The 17,978-nt window shown below is 41.6% G+C and overlaps 1 protein-coding gene across 1 annotated transcript in view; it reads right to left on the bottom strand.

Moving 5' to 3' along the window:
• bcap29 (B cell receptor associated protein 29) overlaps window positions 1-17,368 on the bottom strand; it is a 44,473-nt gene extending 27,105 nt beyond the window's left edge. The window contains exons 1-3 of the mRNA XM_078235503.1: window positions 17,167-17,368; window positions 9,050-9,156; window positions 6,628-6,728 (exon numbers count right to left, since the gene is read on the bottom strand). Of these exons, the coding sequence (XP_078091629.1) occupies window positions 6,628-6,728; window positions 9,050-9,141 (193 nt within the window). The 5' untranslated portion in view covers window positions 9,142-9,156; window positions 17,167-17,368. The remainder of the gene's footprint in view (window positions 1-6,627; window positions 6,729-9,049; window positions 9,157-17,166) is intronic.
• Between the last annotated feature and the right edge of the window lie 610 nt (window positions 17,369-17,978).

Below are 17,978 nucleotides of genomic sequence, written 5' to 3'. Positions count from 1 at the left end.
CTGTTGTTCTGGACTCTCTACAAAAAAAAATCGACATTATCCAGGGATCAGTGGCCAAAGACAAAATTTGTGACAAGGCACCATGTAATTATAGCACTTCATATAATTTGTACGTATGCAATACTTTCAGACCACTTCAAATGGCTGGAATTATTAAGACTTCAAATGGATAGAAACACTGGGCTGGATTTTATGACCCCCCCCCCTCGCCAGAGTGCCTTTAGGCAAGAGATGCGTAAAATGCAGTGTGCAGTCTTTGCAACAACCTGTTTCCCATTTTGCAGGGGGTAGAGGCATCATGGATCCTGCCCACCCTTCGGGCCCTTGTGCCCTCAAATAGCCGAATAATGCCACCTTACGCGTCTTAGTCTGCCTCTTACCCACACATGGGGAGACCCATTCCAAGTGGGTATTACGGCAGCTTTTATTGCGTGGAGCAGTGCTGTGCAGGTGGGGGGGGGGGGGGGGGGGGGGGAGGGACCTCCTTTGGGGTCCTCTGTGGCCAAAGGAGGCACTCCCAACAACCTATCCCCTCAAGTCATTACCCCCCTTTAACCTGTTTATCTTCAAGACAGTGGATCTAAATATTTGTACGAAATCACCAAAGTGACCTCAGCATTTTAGCATTCAATGCAATTAATTCATCGAATACAGGGTGGAGTCTGTTAACAACAGAACATGACCTTGAAAATTTATTCATAAATCTTTCAGTATCAAAATTTTAGTGTTCCAACTGACTGGTTTGGTTTTGCCATTTAGCCGTTCCTAGATACAAATGGAGCAATTCAAATCCATCATGCCACTCAAGAACAAATATTGCATCAATACCTTTAATGTAGACAAAAAGTGCTTTTCAGAGATGTGCAGTTTTTCTCCTTTATCTTGTGTTAATTAGTTCTGAACAGTTCCAACTGATAGCACACTATTGATATAAATAACTGAACTGAAATTTCTTTATCATTGCTTGAAAATTGAGAGATGGCATAATTTAGATCGTTAAAAAATATCCGGAAAGGCATCAATAATGTAACCAGAGTATCAAAAAATTGCTATCACAGAACACAATGATCATTTTTGCTCACAAAATATTTGATGTTGTGTTAATTAAACATTTTGATAAACTGTATGGAGAGATTGTAAACAATAAAAATAAAGACATGAAGGATCAAATACTATATGAAACATGCTGCTGGGAATATATGAATCGCTTGTGAAATGGAGATGGTCATAGTTTATAAATTGGGTTAAAATCTGGGGTTCACACCCAATTATCCTTGGACGTGGGAAAGAAATCAAAAGCAAGTGTAATGTTGTTTGGATATGCTTTTCTTACATATTTTGCCATCTTTTATTTGTATTTAATAGCAGACCAAATTAGCAGGAGAGTTATCCTTAAATCCACAAAAAAATCTGCCTTGTAGTAATTCTGATAAGAGCACAGTTATGTGACTCAGACTACGTCATTTACAGGGATGATTCAAGATAACTAAACAGTATTTTATGTAGCAAATTGGAATGGCAAGCAGATCCAAATGAACAGAAAGAGATACGTGGACAAACCAAATTATATAATACTGTCAGCTACTAGGAATATCTCACAGCTGATTGCAGGAGCTGACGAACATCAATGTTTTGAGAATCATGGTATTAATCTGAACTGGCAACAGCTGAATTGTAAATAGTAACTTGTCCAATGTGTAGGAAAGCTTGGCTCTCAGAGACGTTAACATTAAACACAATCATCAGAACAGCAAACCCAAATTACACAGCAAGGTCTAAAAAGACCTGATACTCCAGCTCATAGCCTCCCTCACAACCAAAAACATTACTGGTATCCAAACTGTCTGAAAGGCATAAGACTTGGAAATGTAAAATTATTTAATGTTGACTGCCCAAAATGGAAATAATAATTGTCAAGAACCCAGCTGCACCAAGAGCCGAGGATGAGAAATTCATGGAGCTGTTCGAGTCTCTCCAGACAAGCTGCCCACAGGGCTCTTGCACTCTAATTGAAGCTATAGCACGGGGGCTTCCTTATAAGAACCTGGACACACTTCCAATAATTGGCTACTCCTTTATGAGCTAATTTTCTCCATTTCTCACCTCCCCTCAAAACAATATCCTGCATTTGCATTGTCATTGCAAAAAGGTCACCTAGAACCCCAGTCCCATTGGCAGGAATGGCAGCCAGGTCTGTGCTGGTGTGAGGCTAAGTAGTGGCTCCTGTGGGCCTGCTCCATCACTAGCCAAGATTGTTTTTTTTCATTTTATGTTTCTTTGCCTCAGTCTCCTGGAGGATGTTAGGCCAATGGACTTATTGTCCAGCAGCTGGATGAAAAGTGAATTGGGAGCAAGTCGCCTGCATGGAGGCTGCAGGACCAGCCAGAATAACTGCTCTTGGATCTCCAATCACAGGTTCCTTCCCTTTCACCCTTGCTGCTCCTCCAATTATAGATTCTGTCCCTGAAGGAGCTACAAGAGTGGGGGAAAAGGAACCTGTGATTGGAAGAACTGAAGCAGCATTCGTGTGACACAGAATCTGTTAATGGAGGAGCAGCTCTGTCTCCTGTGCTTGCATCAAGGCAAAAGAGAGAGCCTATAATGTGGCAAAGAGTAGTGGGAAGTCAGAAGATTGGGAAGGCTATAAAAACAAACAGAGGATAACAAAGAGAGAAATAAGGAAGGAGAGGATCAAATATGAAGGTAGGCTAGCCAGTAACATTAGGAATGATAGTAAAAGTTTCTTTAAATACATTAAAAACAAACGGGAGGCAAAAGTAGACATTGGGCCGCTCCAAAATGACGCTGGTAATCTAGTGATGGGAGACAAGGAAATAGCTGAGGAACTTAATAAGTACTTTGCGTCAGTCTTCACAGTAGAAGACATGAGTAATATCCCAACAATTCAGGAAAGTCAGGGGGCAGAGTTGAATATGGTTGCCATCACAAAGGAGAAAGTGCTAGAGAAACTAAAAGGTCTGAAAATTGATAAATCTCCGGGCCCAGATGGGCTACATCCTAGAGTTCTAAAGGAGATAGCTGAAGAAATAGTGGAGGCGTTAGTTATGATCTTTCAAAAGTCACTGGAGTCAGGGAAAGTCCCAGAGGATTGGAAAATCGCTGTTGTAACCCCACTGTTCAAGAAGGGAACAAGAAAAAAGATGGAAAATTATAGGCCAATTAGCCTAACCTCAGTTGTTGGCAAAATTCTAGAATCCATCGTTAAGGATGAGATTTCTAAATTCTTGGAAGTGCAGGGTCGGATTAAGACAAGTCAGCATGGATTTAGTAAGGGGAGGTCGTGCCTGACAAACCTGTTAGAGTTCTTTGAAGAGATAACAAATAGGTTAGACCAAGGAGAGCCAATGGATGTTATCTATCTTGACTTCCAAAAGGCCTTTGACAAGGTGCCTCACGGGAGACTGCTGAGTAAAATAAGGGCCCATGGTATTCGAGGCAAGGTACTAACATGGATTGACGATTGGCTGTCAGACAGAAGGCAGAGAGTTGGGATAAAAGGTTCTTTCTCAGAATGGCAACCGGTGACAAGTGGTGTCCCGCAGGGTTCAGTGTTGGGGCCACAGCTGTTCTCTTTATATATTAACGATCTAGATGACGGGACTGGGAGCATTCTGGCCAAGTTTGCCGATGATACAAAGATAGGTGGAGGGGCAGGTAGTATTGAGGAGGTGGGGAGGCTGCAGAAAGATTTAGACAGTTTAGGAGAGTGGTCCAAGAAGTGGCTGATGAAATTCAACGTGGGCAAGTGCGAGGTCGTACACTTTGGAAAAAAGAATAGAGGCATGGACTATTTTCTAAACGGTGACAAAATTCATAATGCTAAAGTGCAAAGGGACTTGGGAGTCCTAGTCCAGGATTCTCTAAAGGTAAACTTGCAGGTTGAGTCCGTAATTAAGAAAGCAAATGTAATGTTGTCATTTATCTCAAGAGGCTTGGAATACAAAAGCAGGGATGTACTTCTGAGGCTTTATAAAGCACTGGTTAGGCCCCATTTGGAGTACTGTGAGCAATTTTGGGCCCCACACCTCAGGAAGGACATACTGGCACTGGAGCGGGTCCAGCGGAGATTCACACGGATGATCCCAGGAATGGTAGGCCTGACATACGATGAACGTCTGAGGATCGTGGGATTATATTCATTGGAGTTTAGGAGGTTGAGGGGAGATCTGATAGAAACTTACAAGATAATGAACGGCTTAGATAGGATGGACGTAGGGAAGTTGTTTCCATTAACAGGGGAGACTAGGACGCGGGGGCACAGCCTTAGAATAAAAGGGAGTCACTTTAGAACAGAGATGAGGAGAAATTTCTTCAGCCAGAGAGTGGTGGGTCTGTGGAATTCATTGCCACAGAGGGCTGTGGAGGCCGAGACGTTGAGCGTCTTCAAGACAGAAATTGATAAATTCTTGATTTCTCGAGGAATTAAGGGCTATGGGGAGAGAGCGGGTAAATGGAGTTGAAATCAACCATGATTGAATGGTGGAGTGGACTCGATGGGCCGAATGGCCTTACTTCCGCTCCTATGTCTTATGGTCTTATGGTCTTATGCTCCTCAAATCACAACTCTGCAGTTCCCGCTCTCAAGTCTCCAAGGGGGACTGTTAAGACTTTGTGGCATTTATTAAACCAGCTGGAGGAGAGGCTTTCTTTTTTTTTTGCATTTCAATTCCTTTTCTTAATACACAACATAGAAAATCAGAGCATAAGGAGGCCATACAGTCCCTCAAGCCTATTCTGCCATTAAGACTATACCCGATCTGGTTTGTCAACTCCTTTTTCTTACCTGATCCCCACCCATATTCTTTGATTCCCTTTAATATTTAAAAATCTATTTGTCTCAATCTTGATTTTTAAAAATTATTCTTTTATGGGAGGTGGGCATCACTGGTAAAGCCAGCATTCCTAATTGTTTTGGAGCTGAGTGGCTTGATGTACCAATTCAGAGGGCAATTAAGAGCCAACCACATTACTGTTGGTCTGCCGTCATGTTGGCCAAAGAGTATTTCTTTCCTTAAAGGGCATTAGTGAACCAGTTGGGCTTTTATGATAGCTATCAGAGTCACCATTAATGTGACTAGACTAGCTTTAAGTTCCATATTATGGAGTTTAAATTCCACAGCTGTCGTGGTGGGATTTGAACCCATGTCCCCAGAGCATTAGCCTGGGTCTCTGAATTGCAAGTTCAGTGACATCATCATTACACCATTTTCTCCCCCATAATATACTGAATGACTGAGCATCCACAACCTCCTGGGTTATTCATAGAAATTCATAGAAACCCTACAGTGCAGAAGGAGGCCATTCGGCCCATCGAGTCTGCACCGACCACAATCCCACCCAGGCCCTACCCCCACATATTTTACCCGCTAATCCCTCTAACCTACACATCCCAGGACTCTAAGGGGCAATTTTTAACCTGGCCAATCAACCTAACCTGCACATCTTTGGACTGTGGGAGGAAACCGGAGCACCCGGAGGAAACCCACGCAGACACGAGGAGAATGTGCAAACTCCACACAGACAGTGACCCGAGCCGGGAATCGAACCTGGGACCCAGGAGCTGTGAAGCAGCAGTGCTAACCACTATGCTACCGTGCCGCCATGAATGTAAGAATGTAAAAAATGCAAGAAAATTAGATCATAAATAGAAAGCAGTAAGCTATTTTTGCTTCAATATATGTACAGGTTACACAGACCTTATAATTGCTTTAAAAAAATTCTGAAAATGTATTTCTCTGAAATGCCCCACCTATAGAGTTACAAACTTCACAACCTCCTGGGTTATAGAGTTACAAACTTCACAACCCTCTGAGTGAAGAAATTTCTCATCTCTGTCCCAATGAAATAAATAAAAGCATAACACTCACAAGTCACTTTTACATTCCTCGTTCTGAGTATTACAGCTGTCAACAGTCTTGTTTCCAACTACTTCCATTCCCCAACAATATCCATGTGTTGTTAGTAATTTTAAGCCATTTTCAACACCAATTACCTAGATCTTTTACGTTTAAAGTAGGATCACTCAACTTATAGCCCTAAGTGTAGATGTGACCCCTGACTGAGGCAAGTAAGTCCTAGTTGTACATATTCTGAAAAGAGGCAGTTCGACTTGCAACAGTTCATTCATTTTCCTTCTCCGTAGAGATTTTCACAGTAACTTCAGTGCAGTGTTAATGTAAGCATCCTTGTGACACTTATAAATAAACCGGACCTGCAGAGTTTTACCAGCATTTTCTGTTTTTATTTGTTTGCTGGTTTGTCCTGTTTGAATATTGTTGACTAGAGTTTTGATTTTAGTGCTGTTGTCTCAATGGAGACTAGGTCCTAAATCAGAAAACCAAGTTCCGTTAGTAAAAACCTTTTGAGATCATGAAAATGAATAGGAAAACAAATTTAAATTTTGCACATGGTTCTGATAAATCCTAATACGCAGGCATATAGAAAACAACCTTTAAAAAACTGGAGTTCAATAAAAATGCAAGAAAATTAGATCATAAATAGAAAGCAGTAAGCTATTTTTGCTTCAATATATGTACAGGTTACACAGACCTTATAATTGCTTTAAAAAAATTCTGAAAATGTATTTCTCTGAAATGCCCCACCTACCGAAGAACAAAACAACCAAAACTATAATGATTGTGAGGAATGCTCTATTCCAGTACGATGCAATTTTTTCCCATAAACGGAAATTGAAAATTTTCAACCATCTGAAACACAAATACAAATCACAATATTGAAATAAATGTAAACTCTCTAGTTATGCATTGTAAGAACACCACCAGAAGAACGGAGAGACAATTTTAAAAAATGTATTAAGATTGTTACACATTACACACAGCATTGAAAGAGGCCATTCAGCAGAAATGAATCTCCTTCCACCATATCAGCATGTTTATCTATTCCTTTCTCCATCATGCAGTTATCTAGCTTGCCCTTAAAATGGCACCCATGCTATTTATCTCAACCAATCCCTGTGTAGAAAGTCCACATTTTAACCATTTTCTGGGTAAAGAGGTTTCTCCTGAATTACCTATTGGATTTGTTTTTTCTTTTATTCATTCGTGGGACATGGGCATCGCTGGCTGTTCAGCATTTATTGCCCTTGAACTGAGTGGCTTGCTAGGTCATTTCAGAGGGCAGTTGAGAGTTAACCACATTACTGTGGCTCTGGAGTCACATGTAGGCCAGACCAGGTAAGGATGGCAGATTTCCTTCCCTCAGGGACGTTAGTGAACCAGATGGGTTTTTCTGACAATGATTTCATCAGTAGATTCTTAATTCCAGATATTTTTTATAGAATTCAAATTCCACCATCTGCCGTGGTGGGATTTGAACCTGGTCCCCAAAACATTAGCTGACTTTCTGGATTAATAGTCTCGCAATAATATCACTAGGCCATCACCTCCCCTTGTTAGTGACTATCTAATTTTTCTGACTATTCTATTAGTTTTGGATTCCTCAAAGGGGGAATTATTTTCTCTAAGTCAATCCTACTGAACCACTTCACAATTTTAAAGACCTTCACTGGGTCACCATGTTCTCTTCTCTACAGAACAGAGCCCAGCATGTTCACTCTTTCTTGATAGTTCATCATTCTGTGTCAAAGGGTATGGGGAGAGCATGGAAGTACTGTTTTGAGATAGAGGATCAGCCATGATCACATGGAATGGCTACTCCTACTCTTAATTTCTATTCTGGCATAATTCTTTGCATCTTCTCCAGTGCCTTTATATTATTTTTGTGAAGTGGATCTGGGAGAGACAGAGCAAGTAGATACTGAAAGTCTCTATGGTTCATAAGAACATAAGAAATAGGAGCAGGAGTAGGCCATCTAGCCCCTCGAGCCTGCCCCGCCATTCAATAAGATCATGGCTGATCTGACGTGGATCAGTACCACTTACCCGCCTGATCCCCATAACCCTTAATTCCCTTACCGATCAGGAATCCATCCATCCGCGCTTTAAACATATTCAGCGAGGTAGCCTCCACCACCTCAGTGGGCAGAGAATTCCAGAGATTCACCACCCTCTGGGAGAAGAAGTTCCTCCTCAACTCTGTCTTAAACCGACCCCCCTTTATTTTGAGGCTGTGTCCTCTAGTTTTAACTTCCTTACTAAGTGGAAAGAATCTCTCCGCCTCCACCCTATCCAGCCCCCGCATTATCTTATAAGTCTCCATAAGATCCCCCCTCATCCTTCTAAACTCCAACGAGTACAAACCCAATCTCCTCAGCCTCTCCTCATAATCCAAACCCCTCATCTCCGGTATCAACCTGGTGAACCTTTTCTGCACTCCCTCCAATGCCAATATATCCTTCCTCATATAAGGGGACCAATACTGCACACAGTATTCCAGCTGCGGCCTCACCAATGCCCTGTACAGGTGCATCAAGACATCTCTGCTTTTATATTCTATCCCCCTCGCGATATAGGCCAACATCCCATTTGCCTTCACCGTGTAGGAATGTAGGAGGAAGTTTGCGCTCAGATTAAAAAGAGCAAACTCATGAGGCGCTAAAATGAGGCTGGAAGATTCATCTAGTTGACGTGAGTGAGAGAATCTCCAGGAAAATTTTCACTGAAGGACAGTTCTGGGATTAAAGCTTACTAGGCTGAGAAAGAAAACGATGGAAGTAAACACTTGGGAAATAAGAATCATTTTGGACTGGTTACAGGAGAATTGAATGTCCACTTAAAGGACAGAGTAACGTAAACCTGTCAAGTAAGATTTTTCAGTTGTGTTAGCAATAAAAGGAGAAAGTTCTGCTCTGTACTTTAAACTATGAGTTGTCTACCAAAAATAGGGTTTAGGCAATAGTACTTTTAGTCTGTTACTGTAAGTGTGAAATATTGCTGTCATTCTTTCAGCTACTAACTGGAAGTTCAAATTTCTTTAAGTTTTATATATCCTGCATCTCCAATGTAATTCAGACTGCATGTACACATGTGAATTTTGATGTATACTCTGAACTAAAAAATAAACCCCACTTAAATTAACATAATTACCCAATTTTGCTCTGCAAACCTACCTTCGAGGAGAGATGAACGGTAAACATAGAAACAAAACGAAGCCTATTTCTGCATACAAGAAAGACGCAACTGCAACCCACTGCAATGTCATTGTACTTGTTGAAACCTACCAAGAGAAACCACAATAGCATGACATACATTATGATTTACTTTTCATTGAAAACATACGACTTAATACTTGGATGCGCAATAGCTATTTTGGTATGATTTTCAAGTTGCTCATTGGGTGATATGTTCAAACAATTGAAAAGGACACTCAGTAGAGCATATTCCTCTGCCATGGTGTTAATTCAACATTATTAGTGATGCAGCTCCTTGCTGTTCACTGTCTGGCTGATGCTCTGTAATGACAAAGCTTTAAAAAAACTTTTTATGAAGAGCTTCAATCTCACTGAGGAAGCTTCAGACCAATCCACATCCAACAACCTGCTCTGAAACCACTGTTCACATTTTGACAATTGTGACAAATTCTAACACAGCAGCTGACGCAATTCACAACATTCTAAATTAATTATCAACATTCTAAATAAGCAACCCACAACATTTTTTAAAAATCGAAGTTATCAAATCCTTAAAGAAATTTCAGGATCTGAATTTTCACCAAAAACTAATCAGTTCTTCCTTGGGTCATAATATAACTGTATACCAAGTTTGTTGAAATCTGTCCAGAGAAAAACTGTTTACAAATAGGGCTGAAAACATTATTCCACCCTCATTCAGTTGTGGAGGTAATAATGCTAAATCCCTAATGCATATTATGTAGGATTACATAGGATATACTGCACAGAAACATGCCATTTGGTCCAGCAAGACTTGCTCCACTCCAGCCTCCTCCCATTTTTCCTCATCTATCAATGTAACCCTCCCTTCACCCTTGTATCCATCCAGCTTCCCTTTAAATGCAGCTTTAGTATTCGCTTCAATCACTCTGACAGCAAATTCCACATGTTCACCACATTGTGGGTAAAGAAATTTCCTCTGAATTCCTATTAGATTTCTTGGTGTCTATCTTATTTTGATCTCTAGTTGTGCTCTGTCTATCAATACAAGCCTATCATACATATCCTCATGAAATAAGCATTTTGCCCAAATAGGACTAGATTATTTGGCTTCCTGAAAGCAGCAACAATCAATACTAAACATGCTAATGGCGTAGTCCTCAAGATCAAGGAGACAATTTGCACAAAATCAGTTATGTACTAGCCTCGTGTTGTTGAGTCCAGGAACTGGCAGCAGAATTTACTGCCTGATTCTTTCTTGCAGCAGAATTTACTGCCTGATTTTACTAAAGCCATCACCTTAAATAGGTTCCCTCTAACCAAAGTAAATTGTTACATTACCTAGGTTCACCAACTCTCCAGGGATTATCCTAGCCTTCAGGGATTAAAGCCCTAGATGCTGTTATGAGCAATCCAGGAGAACACAAACATTTGAAAAAAATTGTCTCTTTTTATTGAATAATTTTCTCTTAATCATGGGAAAAGAGGATGTTTGCCTGCGCAACTGGAGACGGAAGTCATATGATTAAATGTCCAACTCTATAAAACACCTTAGGAATTGTTTCATACATTAAGATAACAATTTTCTGCAGGAATTTTACCTACCTCACACCAGTGAATAAGTCTACTATCGCTATCAAAGTTTTGTCCTTTAAATAGGACAATTCACTTTTTAATTCTTCCAATCCAGTTTCCCATCCTTCTCAAAGTCCTAAATTGCCCCAATAAGTTGCAAACAGCATTCTTGATTATTGTGGTGCACGATCTCCCACCCACGCTGCAGCTTTTGACATGAACACCTTCATTGTCCTTCTCCAATGCTTTTCCTCCATTGTCAACCTCAGCTGGTCTGTCTGTTACCTATTCATTAGCAGCAACACCATCTCTACCAATGGTTTATCTATGCACATCTTCATATTTACTTCAGGTACTCCTCTCGGGATCCCATCCATACTTCTCTCCTAAACCTCATTCACATGTAGCCTCTTGGCAAGATCTAAAGACATAGCAACTCCTTTAGTAATGTATGCTGATTACATCCAGTGATACCTTATCCAACATTCAGTTAACTATAGGGATGAATGAAGCCATTGTTTTTTTCTCCCATTATGAACATCACTCTCCTCAGGCACTGTCTCAGGTTGAACCGGACTGCTCCCGCAGCATTATATTAGATTCCTACGTGACCTTCCAGCTCATATTTTCTCCATCATAAGTGCCATCAGCCTCACTCACCAAGCTGCCTTCCATCTTTCATCCTTTGTAAATTTTAGCTCATCCAAACTGTTGCCCACAAGAGCTGCTTGCCCATCAGTCCTGTGCATACTGATGTATAATGACTCTCACTCCTCCAGTGCCTCAAATTTAAATTATCATTCTTGTCTTTACATTCCTAAGAAGCCTCAGCTATTCCCCCTTTGCAACCTCTTTCAGTACAACAAATCCCACTCCAAATTCACTGTTTCTCTGCCTCTGAATTCTTAGTAAGAAGTCGAACAACACCAGGTTAAAGTCCAACAGGTTTATTTAGTAGCAAATGCCACTAGCTTTCGGAGCGCTGCCCCTTCGTCAGGTGGAGTGGGAGATGTGCTCACAAACAGGGCATACAGAGACACAAACTCAATTTACAGTATAATGATTGAAATGCTAATCAAGCTAATCAATGCTAATACAGCTAATCAAGTCTTAAAGGTACAGACAATGTGAGTGGAGAGAGCATTAAGCACAGCTTAAAGAGATGTGTATTGTCTCCAGACAGGACAGCTAGTGAGATTTTGCAAGTCCAGGCAAGTTGTGGGGGTTACAGATAGTGTGACATGAACCCAGGATCCCGGTTGAGCCGTCCTCATGTGTGCGGAACTTGGCTATCAGTTTCTGCTCAGCGACCCTGCGGTGTCGTGTGTCATGAAGGCCGCCTTGGAGAACGCTTACCCGAAGATCAGAGGCTGAATGCCCGTGACCGCTGAAGTGCTCCCCAACAGGAAGAGAACAGTCTTGCCTGGTGATTGTCGAGCGGTGTTCATTCATCCGTTGTCGTAGCGTCGGCATGGTTTCCCCAATGTACCATGCCTCCGGACATCCTTTCCTGCAGCGTATCATCCGTTGTCGTACCGTCTGCATGGTTTACACCGCTCGACAATCACCAGGCAAGACTGTTCTCTTCCCGGTTGGGGAGCACTTCAGCGGTCACGGGCATTCAGCCTCTGATCTTCGGGTAAGCGCTCTCCAAGGCGGCCTTCATGACACACGACACCGCAGGGTCGCTGAGCAGAAACTGATAGCCAAGTTCCGCACACATGAAAACAGCCTCAACCGGGATCCTGGGTTCATGTCACACTATCTGTAACCCCCACAACTTGCCTGGACTTGCAAAATCTCACCAGCTGCCCTGTCTGGAGACAATACACATCTCTTTAACCTGTGCTTAATGCTCTCTCTCCACTCACATTGTCTGTACCTTGAAGACTTGATTAGCTGTATTAGCATTGATTAGCTTGATCAGCATTCCAATCATTATTCTGTAAATTGAGTTTGTGTCTCTGTATGCCCTGTTTGTGAGCACATCTCCCACTCCACCTGATGAAGGGGCAGCGCTCTGAAAGCTAGTGGCATTTGCTACCTAATAAACCTGTTGGACTTTAACCTGGTATTGTTAGACATTTAACTGTGTTTACCCCAGTCCAACGCCGGCATCTCCACATCTGAATTCTTATGCATCCCCCTTCCCCCAAACTTTGGCACTTCCTCTTTGATCTACTTATCTTTTTTTAAGGTGTTCCCTTAAACCAACCTCCAATCAAGTTTCTTTAAGCTCCACGTTATCTCTTTCTTTGATTTGGCACCCAATGATGTTTTGTTTTAGCTGCAGGACATTTTTTTATATTTAAAGGCATGAGCTTTTTGTTCTGGTACACAAGTGTGATGTTATCAAGGGTAATACAGATATGAGGCACAACACTTTTATATATTTAATCTCCCATGTCACTGCTTGAGTGGCCTGAAGCAACTCATCATTACAGCCATGCTAAGATGGCTTGTGTGTGTTTATTTTAAAAAAGGAACTGTACTTAGAGAAAATACAAGAATTTATAAATTGATGTCATACAGGACGCCTATATCCGCTTGTAGACTTGTTACAGGCTTCGCTAATGTAATATTGCTTAAAAGCAATATCTATTTATGCTGATATACCATTTTTAATACTACTCTCCGACTATATTCCCTGTAGTGCAATTCATGGTAAAACTTTTCTGAGGACAGAAACATTGTACAGTATAAAGCATAATGCATTTTTCTTCTGCTGAAGCAAAGACATGCGTTTCTTTAAGGCTACAAAATCCAACCAAAAAGGAAATACTAGCAATTAACCTTTTGAACAATTGACTCTATAAGTCTGGAGATTCAAACTTTGTGGAAAGGTTAATCAAGAGGTTGAAAACATTTATGGTTCTGGTAAGATTTTCCTGGAAAGTTTTGACTACATAGAAAACTTTGTGTTTCTTTATTCATTTTCTTAACAAAAAACAAATTGTGTGTTGGGTGTTTGGTGGAAAGCAAACCTCCTATGAAACTTAGTTTATTGTGTCACAAGTAGGCTTACACTAACACTGCAATCAATGAAGTTACTGCGAAAATCCCCGAATCGCCACATTTCAGTGCTTGTTTGGGTACACTGAGGCAGAATTTAGCATGGCCAATGAACCTAACCAGCACGCCCTTCAGACTGTGGGAGGAAACTGGAGCACCCAGAGGAAACCCATGCAATCACGGGGAGAACATGTACAGACAGTGACCCAAGCCGGGAATCGAACCCGGGTCCCTGGCTAACCAGGGGTGCTAGCCACTGTGCTTCCTACCATTAATTATGGAAACTGCTTAGAGCCAGAAAATATCCCTGGGGATCTTTAAGAACATTTTAAGGAGTTTTGCAAAATTAAACAGTAGAAATTCTTGTTTCTTCTGCCCTTTCAATTTCCCCCCACTTTGATTAATAATCTTTGCCAAATTCGCACTTCTGGGTTAGATGTGACTAATCTAGTTGTTTGGATTATTCAACACTTTGGATAGACAATGCAAAACCAATTTACAATGGGGTGGGTTTGAGGATGTCACTGTGCATCATACATTGCAGGGTAAAGAGTTCAGGTGCGGAGACAGAAACACCAGGCCTGAGCCAACAGGGAATATATCAAGATCTACGCCAGTATCAAAAAGATAGCAAATTTCCTCAGTTAATTTGGGGAGGTACAGCAACCATTGAAGAATACTGTTTATAACCAACAGTGGCAATGGAATCACCAAACGACAGCTTCCTCTTTATGCCCACTCAGTAATACTAGGATGTGTGTCCTGGCTCAGGTCATATGACATGGATAAATAAAGACAGCAGACAGAACAAAGGTATTCTGCAAAGCATTCATCCAATCCGGGTTTCGTCTTTTCAAAAGTAGAGGAGACTGTAATATGACTAAAAACAGTATTTCAAAAGTACAAGTAAATCATCGTTTCATCGCAAAAGGCTATTTGGGGACTTGAGAAAGGAGATGGTAAAGGACAGGTTTGTATCTTCAGCACTTACAAAGGAAGGTGCCGTGGGACATAGAGGTATGCTGGGAATGATTGAAGAATGGGTTAGGGTATTGCAGATTGAAAAATCTCCTCAGAATGCCAAAACAGGAGTGGTGGGGAGGATGTGTTTCGTTGTGGTGACATGCCAGATGACGACAGAAATATTGTAGGATGACATGTTGAACGTGCAGGCTGGTCGGGTGGAAGGTGAGGACATGGTGAACAGTATTGTTTATATTTTATTACTTCCCACATCTAATGTAAGTTTACATTCAAATCTATTCTTCCTTTAGGCACAGATTTCTCCAATCAAAAAAAAATCAATTAGACCAGTTTATAGTATAGAGCCTTTAATTTAAAAATTGTTCATTCGCACTCACATGAAAAAATTAATTTCAACAAATCCCTTCTTGGCGCTGGGGAAAAAAGACAGGTCAGAAAAAGAGGAAAGAATACAAACAAGTAGGATAATTCCAAGGCTCCGGGGGGGGGGGGGCTTTAGAAATAAAAGGGCATCAGCAGGTTAGGAGACTGACATAATGGATTGGATACTGGTTTGAAATCCAGCCCACATTGATGGGATCATCTGTCTTTTTCCTGTAAGGCTTAATCTGTCTCTATTCAATTTGTATGCAGCAATGAAAAACTAACAAGAACTAGTAATTTCCTTCAGGAGCTAGAGGATCATTTATTTGAAAAATGGAAAATGTCACTACTGTACTGCACTGTGGGGTAGCACGCTGGCATAGTGGTTAGCAATGCTGCCTCATAGTGCCAGGGACCCGGATTCGATTCCCAGTTTGGGTCACTGTCTGTATGGAGTCTGCACGTTCTCCCCGTGTCTGTGTGGGTTTCCTCTGGGTGCTTTGGTTTCTTCCCACAGTTTGAAAGTGCTGGTTAGGTGCATTGGTCATGGTAAATTCTCTCTCAGTATAACCGAACAGATGCTGGAGTGTGGCAACTAGGGAATTTTCACGCTAACTTTTTTGCAGTGTTAATGTAAGCCTACTTGTAACATTAATAAATAAACTTTAAGCACGCACTTTAAAAAATGGTTAAGGCAATTAAGATTAGTTTTGAATATCAGAGCCTATTAGTGTATACAGAGGAAAACAAAGGCAAATCCAGGCATCAGAAACTCTTGAGTTTGGAAAAGGTTGGGGAAATTGGATTTATGTTCTTTGAAACAGGCCTTGTGAATATCAAGTTTATAAGATCAACAAAATTTGACAAATTACGAATGGTCAAATATTAGGAGGAACAATGTGAAATTCAAAAGTCTAGAGTAAACAGGGAAGTCAGACACAACAGGCACACAATAGAACTGTCAAGTAAGTTGCCAGGCTGCACCACTGAAGCGGAAAATATATAAATAAGTTCAACAGACAATTGGATGGTTTTCTGGGGAAAAAAGGATTAAGAGTTTGGTTGGTTATGTAAAACTCACGGGTGGTCTAATGCACAAGGTAAACATCAGATATTGGAATTATTATCTGTTTTATTAATGTAGTGTATACATACTCTACAAATATTCTACGCATTTTGGATGTTTGCAATTTAACGTGGAAGTTCAGGACAAGTCAAGGCCCCTGTGCAGCCAATCTCCACAGCTGGGACCTCAGTGCAAATGCACTTGTGGAGAGTACACAATTCTGCAAGTCACCGAGGAATGTCCCTTCTTACAGACTAACTGACAGAGTTAAATTAAATTAAATTCAGCTAATGAGTTTGGCTCCCGGGATTTGCATTCGCTAAATACATGAACAAATGGTGGAGGGAAAGGTGCCGGACAATTTTTGATTTGATTTCTAGGAACAAATAATTTTTTAAAAGTGTTCCAATGCACAGTTCTGGCTGTCTAAAAGTGTTGCCCCTCTCCAACATAACACTCACTTTCACCAAACTTAAATGAGGAATGAAGGGGAGGGGGCTTTTTAAAATTCTCTTCGGCATGATTTTCCCCAAATCATGCCGAAGAGAATAAAAAGGCGTATCCTCTGGTTTTTTCCTTTCACAGAACATTTATGAAAAATGATAGAAAACGATTGAAATGAAATGAACATCGAGCAAAACAGCACCAGAAGCGGGCAAGTGGGAGTGGGCACGGGGGGGGGGGGGGAACAAAATCTAGTCGGAGCTCGGTTTACCAACCAGGCTCCCAAAAATAAGGCGTTGCTAAAGAAGGAAATAGTCGCCAGGTTGTGGGGTAAGTAAATGAAATGAGGGATGGGCCCAGCGTCAAAACAAAAAATTAAAACACGGAAGTGACAATGTGCGAGTTAGAGACTTATCTCAGGGCTCCAGTGGCATGAAGTTATTGACTGTTCGAAGCCCTGGCTGTGTGCAGCAGACTCCAGGACTTATGGCGGTTACCAGCTGCCCCAGGAGAAGCGCAGCCCTGGCCCTGCCCTGGGGGGGGGAGGAGAGACGGGGCCCTCCACGCCCCATCATCATAATAATAACAGGCAAGCCCCTTCAACTGCGCCGGAACACCCGACGAAAGGGGATTAAACGCGCGGAGCGGACGGAAAGTTCCAGAATGTTCTTGCCTGCTGAAAGCTTTGCCGGCAAATCCCCCCAACACGATCCAGCGCCCCTCGCCTCCCCAACGGTCCTGCACTCGAGCGCCGTCAACGGCGTAAACCCCGCGTCATCACGCAGGACAATTGGCCGGGCGCGCGTCACCCATTCATTCGCTCCCCCGGACACGTGTGTGTTTGTGACTCCTTTTTTCCAAATTTAGTTCGTGCTGATGTGTGAAGGATGGCACATTGACTGTTAATATTGTGTAATGTTGGTTTGTCGCTTTTACAATTTATTGTTGTGAAATTTGAAATGCATCCCGGTTTGTAATCCATTGTGAAATTATGATCTATTTTGGTTTGTATTTGGATGAATTGTTCTCAATGAAAAAAAAGGACTCCTTTTCAAACTATAATCACCTGGCAACTGAGGTAGGAGTTTCGTGGGGGGGGGGGGGGGTTGTTCACCAACTATCCTTCATGCCCTGGAAAATTTCACCAAGGACAAAAAAAAATCCATGACTATGGCAAATCCATGACTGTGGCAGTGAACAGAAAGAAAAAGCAGGAAATAGAAGGGAGGGAGGAACTCAGGGAAATTGCCACCACCAGGGAAGTGATACATAGGAATTGGGAGCAGAAGTAGGCAAATTGAGCCCTTCGAGCCTGCTCCACCGTTCAATCAGATCATCATGGGCTGATCTCTCCGGGTCTCAAATCCATCTGTTCCCCATATGCCCTTATCCCTTTTTTTTAACTAGAAATTTAGAACAAGTTGTTGGGTTTGTGGGCTAATAAATGCCCAAATCTGGATAGACCTCACACTAAGGTTTCAAAAG

Source organism: Mustelus asterias, chromosome 19, assembly GCF_964213995.1.
Source record: "Mustelus asterias chromosome 19, sMusAst1.hap1.1, whole genome shotgun sequence".
In the NCBI taxonomy this organism is placed as follows: Eukaryota; Metazoa; Chordata; class Chondrichthyes; order Carcharhiniformes; family Triakidae; genus Mustelus; species Mustelus asterias.
Note: the sequence above shows the minus strand (reverse complement) of the source record. Positions and strands in the feature narration are given on the sequence as shown.